This window comes from Dipodomys ordii, unplaced genomic scaffold (genome assembly GCF_000151885.1).
Source record: "Dipodomys ordii isolate 6190 unplaced genomic scaffold, Dord_2.0 Scaffold26, whole genome shotgun sequence".
Taxonomy (NCBI): Eukaryota; Metazoa; Chordata; class Mammalia; order Rodentia; family Heteromyidae; genus Dipodomys; species Dipodomys ordii.
The window spans coordinates 14193228-14202914 of NW_012267242.1; the positions used below are offsets into that span (position 1 = coordinate 14193228).

The window sequence follows — 9687 nt, forward strand, 5'->3', positions numbered from 1 at the left end:
AGAAAACCAGAAGTGGTGCTGTAGCTCAAGTGGTAGAGCACTCGCCTTGAGCTGAAGAGCTGAGGGACAGCGCCCAGGCCCAGAGTTCAAGTCCCACGACCGACAAAAAAAAAAAAAGAAAACTCCGTGTGACTATCTCCAGTAAACCACCAGAAAACCAGACAAAAATAAATAAATTAATTAAAAAATTAACTTTTGTGGGTGTTGGGGCTTGAACTCTGGGCCTGGGCACTCACGGTCCCCGAGCTCTTTTTGCTCAGGCTAGCACTCTACCTGTTAGTACCTGTTGTAATCACAAGATGGAAAGAAAACATTTGCTAATTGGTATTTTCTTTTTCCTTCTTTGAACTTCACCTATTGAATAAAATGTTTTCTGCATCCCTGGTCTGCACTTAGTGCTTCACCTTTATTTTAATTTTGTTTTGTTTTGTTGGTCCCGAGGCTTGAACTCTGGGCCTGGGCACTGTCCCTCAGCTCTTCAGCTCAAGGCTAGCACTCCACTTGAGCCACAGTGCCACTTCCAGTTTTCTGGTGTTTTATTGGAGATACGAGTCTCATGGACTTTCCTGCCCAGGGTTGGCTTTGAATCGAGATCCTCCTCGGATCTTAGCCTTCTGAGTAGGTAGGATTACAGGCGTTGAGCCACAGGTGCCCAGCTTCACTTTTATTTTTTTTAATGTACAAAATCATTTGATTTGGCCAGGTGCCTGTGGCTGGCACCTATAATCCTAGCTACTCAGGAGGCTGAAATCTGAGGAACATGGTTTGAAGCCAGCTGGGACAGAAAGGTCCTTGTGGGACTCTTATCTCCAATGGACTACTAAAAAAAGCCGGAAGTGGTACTGTGGCTCAAGTAGTAGAGTATTCACCTTAAGTAAAAGAAGCTCAGGGACTGTGCTCAAGCCCAGAGTTCAAGCCCCAGGACTGGTAAAATTAAAAAATTAAAAAATAGTCAGGCATCAGTGGTTCATGCCTGTAATCCTAGCTACTCAGGAAGCTGAGATCTGAGGATCACGGTTCAAAGCCAGCCTGGGCGGGAAAGTCCATGAGACTCTTATCTCAATTAACCACCAAAAAACCAAAGGGACGTGGGCCACCAAATAGTGTGAGCCACCAGTGCCCAGCTTATGATCTTTGATCTGAGACTATCAATTAATTTTGCTGGGAATATTTCTACAACTCACCTGGACAGAACTTTCTGCTTCCATATAAATGATGGTGACAATATCCTGCTCACTGCTGTTGACTAAAAAATAACCAGATCCTTCCACAAGGCTAAATATTTCCTATGGAAAAAAATCAGACAAACAATATTCTATTCCCTTCCATTTATAAATAACTTAAAGAAAATAGCTTCTACCTATATAAGAAGAATAGAGATTAAGCAATTAAGGTCATTAAAAAAATTTTTTTTTTTTGGGTCCGGTTGTGGGGCCTGAACTCTGGGCCTGGGCGCTGTCCCTCAGTTCTTCAGCTTAAGGCTAGCACTCTGCCACTTGAGCCACAGCGCCACTTCTGGCTTTTTTCTTATGTGGTGTTGAGGAATCGAACCCAGGGCCTTGAGCATGCAAGGCAAGCGCTCTACCACTGAGCCACCTTCCCAGCTCTCATTAAAATTTTCTTTAAAAACCCAGTAAGAATACTGAAGCTATTTACTTGTAATATATATGTATTAATATATATGTATCAGATTTCAACATAACGTATAAGAGATCTTTCTAATTACTGTGCTATTAATTTTAATAACCTTTCCTCCAATATGATTCCATTTAACTAGACCCATAAAGCTTCTACCTTCACATCTGGGTGGTTGTAAATGGTGGCATTCTCTGGCAGTACAGCTACATCATCCACCAAGAGCAGCTCCACTGTTGCAGATCTGGGCAAGTTGCGAATTTCCTAGCAAATAATAATCACCACAAAAATGAATATGAACTTCTAATTCCTCAGATCAGAAAGAGAAAGGCTTGGTACTCATTCAAGTGCTAAAGATAACGGTTCATGCCTATAATCTACTCCAGAGGCTGACATCTGAGGACTGAGGTTTGACGCCAACCCAGACAGGAGAGTTTGTGAAACTTTTTTTTTGTTGTTGTTGGTCATGGGGCTTGAAACTCTGGGCTTGGGCGCTGTCCCTCAGCTCTTCAGCTCAAGGCAAGCGCTCTACCACTTGAGCTACAGCACCACTTCTGGTTTCTGGTGGTTAACTGGAGATAAAAGTCTCATGGACTTTCCTGCCTGGGCTGGCTTTGAACTGCGATACTCAGATATCAGCCTCCTTATCTTTTTTTTTTTTTTTTTTGGTCGGTTGTGGGGCTTGAACTCTGGGCCTGGGCGCTGTCCCTCAGCTCTTCAGCTCAAGGCGAGCACTCTACCACTTGAGCCACAGCACCACTTCTGGTTTTCTGGTGGTTTATTGGAGATAGGAGTCTCACGGTCTTTCCTGCCCGGGCTGGCTTTGAACGGTGATCCTCAGATCTCAGCCTCCTGAGTAGCTAGGATTACAGGCGTGAGCCACCAGCGCCCGGCTTGAATTTATGTTTTTTATAATCTCCATTCATTATCAGTTGGGTATGGTGGCACCTGCCTGCAAGCCTAGCAATCTGGAAGCTAAAGAAGGAGGATTCCGAGTTTGAGGCCAGCATGGGCTCATAGTAAGATCCTGTCTCAATCTCCCCCAAGTCCCCCATTAAAAAAAAAAGATTACAGGGCTGGGAAGGTGGCTCAGTGGTAGAGCACTTGCCTTGTATGCCTGAGGCCCTGGGTTTGATTCCTCAGCACCACATAAGCAAAAAGAAAAAAACGGAAGTGGCGCTGTGGCTCAAGAGGTAGAGCACTAGCCTTGAGCTGAAGAGCTGAGGAACAGTGCCCAGGCCCAGAGTTCAGGCCCCACGACTGGACCCCCCCCAAAAAAAAAAGATTACATTATTTTTTCCACTCACCTTTGGGCTTTTTATCTCTGAATAACCCACAAAATTGACTCCGATGAGTACAGTCCCTTTTATTTGATGTACTTTAAGGATCTGATGACCTGGAAACATGCAGAAAGATACTCTTGAGAAACAATACCATAGCCAGGCATAATGGCTCAAGCCTGTAATTCCAGCACAAGGGAGTTGAAGACAAGACTGTGAGTTCCAAGTTAGCCTGAGCTATAGAGCATGATCCTGTTATAGAGTGCTAACCTAACATGTCCAAGGCCCTAGTACAGTGAAAGAAAACAAACATATAGAGTATAAAAGTATCTCCAGAAAACCAAATTCTGCTCCAATTTTTTTCCAAAATGTATTTTATTGTGAGATTAAAAACACCAATGGGGGTAAATATAAAAGAAACAAAACTGGGCTTTTGTGTTGACCATTTTATTCTTTGTTGTTGTTGTTGGTCATGTGGCTTGAACTCTGGGCCTGGGCACTGTCCTTGAGCTTCTTTTGCTCAAGGCTAGCACTCTACCACTTGAGTCACAGTGCCATTCTGGCTTTTTCTCTTTATATGGTACCTAGGATTGAACCCAGGGCTTCATGCATGCTAGGCAAGCACTCAGCCACTAAGCCACATTCCCAGCCCTATCTTCTTTTTTTTTTGTCATCTGGCCTTGGGTCTTGAACTTAGGACTTGTGCTCTGTCCTTGAACTCTTTTGCTCCAGGCTAGCATTCTACCACTTTGAGCTAGAGGGCCACTTCTGGCTTTCCGGTGGTTGATTGGAGACAAGAGTCTCACCGACTTTCCTGCCTGGGCTGGCTTCCAACTGCAATCCTCAGATCTCAGCTTCCTGAGTAGCTAGAATTACATGTGCAAGCTACCAACACCCAGCCTGTCTTTCTTTTTCTCTCACACTCTCTCTTCCTTGCTTTCTTTCCTCCTCCCTTTCTCTCTCTCCTTCTCTCTTTTCTCTGCTCTCCTCTCCCTTCAAATCTTTTTTTGTGGTGCTGGGATAGAACCCACGGTTTCAACACATGCTGAGCAAGCGTGCTTTCACTGAATCACATTCCCAGCTCTATTATTATTTATTTTATTTTTATTTATTTATTTATATATATATTTTTTTTGGTCCGGTTGTGGGGCCTGAACTCTGGGCCTGGGCGCTGTCCCTCAGCTCTTCAGCTCAAGGCTAGAGCTCTACCACTTGAGCCACAGCGTCACTTCCGGCTTTTTTTCTTTTTGCTTATGTGGTGCTGAGGAATCGAACCCAGGGCCTCAGGCATGCAAGGCAAGCACTCTACCACTGAGCCAACTTCCCAGCCCCTATATATTTATTTTTTTTGGGTCTGGTCGTGGGGCCTGAACTCTGGGCCTGGGCGCTGTCCCTCAGCTCTTCAGCTCAAGGCTAGAGCTCTACCACTTGAGCCACAGCGTCACTTCCGGCTTTTTTTCTTTTTGCTTATGTGGTGCTGAGGAATCGAACCCAGGGCCTCAGGCATGCAAGGCCTTACCACTGAGCCACCTTCCCAGCCCCTTATTTTATTTTTTGTTGGTTGTGGGGCTTGAACTCTGGGCCTGGGGGCTGTCCCTCAGTTCTTCAGCTCAAGGCTAGCGCTCTACCACTTGAGCCACAGCACCACTTCTGGTTTTCTGAGTGGTTTATTGGAGATAAGAGTCTCACCGGCTTTTGTGCCTGGGCTGGCTTTGACCCATGATCCTCAGATCTCAGCCTCCTAGAGTAGCTAGGATTACAGGCATGAGCCACCAGCACTGGGCTCCCAGCTCTATTATTTTGTTGGGTTTTTGAGCTAGAGATTATTTTCTTGATATATAAGGAATGCGAAAATTCATCCTGTAGCCCGATGTAGTCCTCAGGTTTCTGAACAGGACTGTTTACAAAGCACTTCTCATGTCAAAGCATCCTAGCTGTATAACAGCTCCTAGAGGAACTATGTAAAGGGTTTCCTTCCTCATTTTTACATGTAGGGCAGTGGCCCCTTGACTTGCTTAAGGTTGGCAGGGGAGGCAATAAAATGGGAGCTTATCTTCTAGACCCTTGCTTGGTTTCTTGACTTCCAGACTGAGTTACAAATCCAGGTACACTGCTATCTTTCCTACTTCCTACCTGTCAAGGGGTAGGTTCTGGTGGTGGATGGATTTCATGAGACTACGTTTATGAGACTGGGAAGGTGGCTCAGTGGTAGAGCGCTTGCCTTGCATGCATAAGGCCCTGGGTTCTATTCCTTAGCACCACATAAGCAAAAAGAGCCAGAAGTGGCGTTGTGGCTCAAGTGGTAGGATGCTAGGCCTGAGCTGAAGAGCTGAGGGACAGCACCCAGGCCCAGAGTTCAGGTCCCATTACTGACAAAAAAGAAAGAAAGAAAGAAAGAAAATTCTTAATTTGAACCGCTTTGCAGGTATTCCATGTGAAAGGATTTATAAATTTCTACAATACCATGTAATTGAGTCTGTCCACTGCCATCATCTTTGGCTACCATCTCCATTGATTTATAATCTTCAAAATAGGCTAGTGTCTCATTGGAAGATTTCCATTCTAGTATTAGCGAACTGAAATTATCAAACTTTCTCCTATGTTGATCAAATACTGCTAGTTCCAGGACTGTGTCCCTCAGACTTGATACAGGAATCTGCATTAAAATAAGAATTAGGGAAGGGAAAAACAATTAAATCTAATAGATTTAGAGATGGTAAGATATCCTTGAAGATTAAAAATCATGTTTCAGGCTGGGAATGTGGCTCAGTGGTACAGTGCCTTCCTAGCAAGCATGAAGCCCTGGGTTCGATTCCTCAATACCATATACACAGAAAAAGCTGGAAGTGGAGCTGTGGCTCAAGTGGTAGAGCATTAGCCTTGAGCACAGAGAGTTCAAGGCCCAGGACTGGCAGAAAAAAAAAATCTCTGTAAAAATCACGTTTCATCTTTCTATTTTGACAAATTTCAAGTCTATATAAAAAAAGAATAATGAATGTTTATATAAAATTTTACCTGGATTCACTCATTCCTTCTTCTTTTACTGGTTCTGGGGCTTGAACTCAGGGCCTGGACATCTTCCTTGAACTTTTTTCCTCAAGGCTAGTGATCTATCACTTGAACCACAGCTACACTTCTTATACTCTCTGGTGGTTAACTGGAGACAAGAGTCTCAGGGACTTTTCTGCACAATCTGGCTTTGAACCAAAATCCTCAGATTTTGGCATCTCGAGTTAGGATTATAGGTGTGAGCCACCAGCTATGGCCCAGATTTACCCATTCTTATCATTTAGTGAAATTTGCTTTCCCTTCCTGTCTCCCTCTTCTTCACCTTACTTGTACTGGGTCAGGGGAAGTTTTTTTTGTTGTCCTGTGAATGATGTAAATAAAAAAGCATTTTACTCCTAAATATTTCAGTCTGTTTCCTAAGAATGAGAACATTCTGCAACATAAGAAGAGCAATGGGGCTGGGAGTGTGGCTTAGTGGTAGAGTTCTTGCCTAGCATGCATGAAGCAGTGGGTTCAGTTCCTCAGTATCCCATAAACAGAAAAAGCCAGAAGTGGCACTGTGGCTCAAGAGGTAGAGTGCTAGCTTTGAGCACAGAGAGAGACTTAGGGACGGAGCCCAGGCCCTGAGTTCAAGCCCCAAGTCCTACCAAAAAAAAAAAAAGCAATAATAGTGGGGCACTGGTGGCTCAGGCCTGTAATCCTAGCTATTCAGGAGGCTGAGATCTGAGGATCCAGGTTCAAAGCCAGCCTGGGCAGGAAAGTCTATAATACTCTTATTTCCACTAAACCACTAGAAAACTGGAAGTAGCACTGTAGCTCAAGCTGTGGAGTGCTTGCCTTGAGCTGAAGAGCACAGAGACAGTGCCCAAGCCCAGAGCTCAAGCCCCATGACCGACAAAAAAACCAAACAAACAATAATATTAATACATAAAAGTATTAAAATTAATTTAGTATCATCAAATATTTCATCAATATTTCAGTTTCCCTAAATGTTCACCCAAATATCTTATTTTGCTTTACTAATACTGGGGCTTGAACTCAGGGCCTGAGTGCTGTCTTTTTTTGCTCAAAGCTAGCACTCTACCACTATAGCCACCAGCTCCACTTTTTGCTGCTTAATTGGACATAAGAATCTCAGAGACTTGTGAGAAGCCTCATGCTGGCTTTGAACTTCAGTTCTCAGATCTCAGCCTCCTAAGTAGTTAGGATTATAGAACTGAGCCACGGTCACTTTAAAAAAATTTTGTTTTGGGCTGGGAAGGTGGCTCAGTGGTGGAGCACTCGCCTTGCATGCGTAAGGCCCTGGGTTCGATTTTTCAGCACCATATAAGCAGGGAAAAAAAAGCCAGAAGTGGCGCTGTGGCTCAAGTGGTAGAGCGCTAGCCTTGAGCTGAATTGCTGAGGGACAGCACCCAGGCCAAGAGTTCAGGCCCCACGACCGGACCCCCCCCCCCAAAAAAAAATTTTGTTTTGAGTCTGTTAAGCATTTAATAGCATGTATGTAACCCTAGCTATTTAGGAGACGGGGGCAGTAGGACCCAGAGACTTACCTGGGTTACATAGTAGCTACATCCTATCTCAAAATAAAACAACAACAACAAAAAGTCTACCTAGTCTATAAATTAGAAGTACATATGAAGTTTGGTAGGAAGCACACTGTATTTCTTTTCTTTGCTTTGCTTTTTTTTTTTTTGTCGGTCCTGGGCTTGAATTGTGGGCCTGGCCACTGTCCCTCAGCCCTTCAACTCAAGGCTAGCACTCTACCACTTGAGCCACAGCACCACTTCCAGTTTTCTGAATGATTTATTGGAGATAAGAGTCTCATGGACTTTCCTGCCCGAGCTGGCTTTGAACCGTCATCCTCAGATCTCATCCTCACGAGTAGCTAGGATTACAGGCATGAGCTACAGGTGTCCGGCTGCACACTGTAAAATTTCTGAGAGTAGAGTTCTGCCTGTTCTAACTCAAAACAGCCATATTAAAAAAGATAAATGTATAAACAAAGCCTGGTGGTGGTGGTTCACACCTGAAATCCTAACTACGCAGGAGGCTGAGATACAAGGATTGCAGTTCAAAGCCAGCTTGGGCAGGAAAGCCCATGAGTCTCTTATCCCCAGTTAACCACCAGAAAACTGGAAGTGGCATGGTGGTTCAAAGTCTTGAGCACAAAAGTTCAGGGACAATACCCAAGCCCTGAGTTCAAGTCCCACACCAACCACAAGAAAGATCCTCCAGGATAGAGTACAGTAAGTTGCAGGGACTCACACTTGCAATCCTATCTACTCAGGAGGCTGAGATCTGAGGACTGAGGTTTGAAACCTGCTGGGGTAGGAAAGTTCCTAAGGCTCTTATCTTCCACTAACCAGCAAAAAGCTGGAAGTGGAGGTATGGTTGAAGTGGTAGATTACCAGCCTTGATAAAAGAAAGTCAGGGACAGCAACCAGGCCCTGAGTGCAAGCCCTAGGACTAGCAAAAAAAAAAAAAGAAAGAAAAGAAGATTTGGTAGGAAATGATATTAAGAAAACTAGTTAGAGCTGGGTGCTGGTGACCCACATCTGTAATCCTAGCTACTCAGGAGGCTGAGATCTGAGGATCATGGTTGAAAGCCAGCCCCAGCAGAAAAGTCCTGTGAGACTCTTATTTCTAATTAACCACTCAAAAATGGGAAGTAGAGTTGTGGCTCAAAGTGATAGAATGCTAGCCTTGAGAACAAAGAGGCTCAGGGACAGTGCCCAGGCCCTGAGTTCAAGCCTTACAACCAACAAAGAAAAAAAAGAAAAGAAAAGAAGAAAATGATTAGGAAGTTATTGAGGAAAATCTAAATGTCTATTTCCATAACCATAAGCTATCTGTGTAGCTAAGTACAGTAACAAAATCAAGTATCGTCAGTTCTCTTTTTCTCCCTTCTCAGAAACAGATAAAAAAGTAAAAAAAAATACATATAGATATATATGTATATATATATATATATATATATATATATATAAAACCCCTTAACTTTAATAGAAAAGCTGTATTTCAGACCTTTTGTATCTAAACTATATACGACAAAAATGCTATATTTGTCAAAAACATCCTTCAAACTTACCAGTTGTTTGTTGTGCTGTGGCAGAGGGCATGGCTGGGCACCAGCTGGCACGTTATATACTGGTGTCACTGACATACTGGCAGGGTGGGCGCATATGAAACGCACCTGCACAACCTCTATAGCTGGACTAGGGTTCAGAACACCTGGGTGATTTCCAATTCGGAATGTGAGAATCTATAAGAAAATACCGGCGCAAGAGATAATTGTGAGTGGACATACGATGTATTGCTTCCAACATAGTAGTCTAGATGTGTTTCAATTATTCAAATTGCATTCTAGAGCCTTTTGGAAATTTATAATCAGACAAATCCTTTAAGGATATTATAGTTTTTAATTATCTGTGCCCTTGGGACGTTGAAGTTATCATGGAACTTTGAAAACAAATGGAATTTTAAAAGTCTAACTTGGACCAAGTAGTTTCCTCCAATAAACACTTTGTTACTAGTTGGTAAAAGTGGAAAACTAATTTGTGTTTCAACTTATCTCTAGTAGATATATAATAAATAACAGTATATGGAAACAAAAAGAATTTAAAGTTAGGCTGGCGTCTCACACCTATAATCCTAGCTATTTAGGAGGATGAGATCTGAGGATGGCGTTTCAATACCAGCCAGGGTAGGAAAGTCTGTGAGACTCTTGCTTCCAATTAACCCCCCCGCCAAAAAAAAAAAAAAA

The 9687-nt window shown here is 43.3% G+C and overlaps 1 protein-coding gene across 2 annotated transcripts in view; it reads right to left on the reverse strand.

Moving 5' to 3' along the window:
- Nucleotides 1-9687, reverse strand: part of Nup210l (nucleoporin 210kDa-like) — an 89212-nt gene that overhangs the window by 30850 nt on the left and 48675 nt on the right. For both annotated transcript variants that reach the window (XM_013015307.1, XM_013015306.1), the window contains exons 16-20: nt 9013-9186; nt 5379-5571; nt 2943-3031; nt 1795-1899; nt 1185-1286 (exon numbers count right to left, since the gene is read on the reverse strand). In XM_013015307.1, the coding sequence (XP_012870761.1) occupies nt 1185-1286; nt 1795-1899; nt 2943-3031; nt 5379-5571; nt 9013-9186 (663 nt within the window). The remainder of the gene's footprint in view (nt 1-1184; nt 1287-1794; nt 1900-2942; nt 3032-5378; nt 5572-9012; nt 9187-9687) is intronic.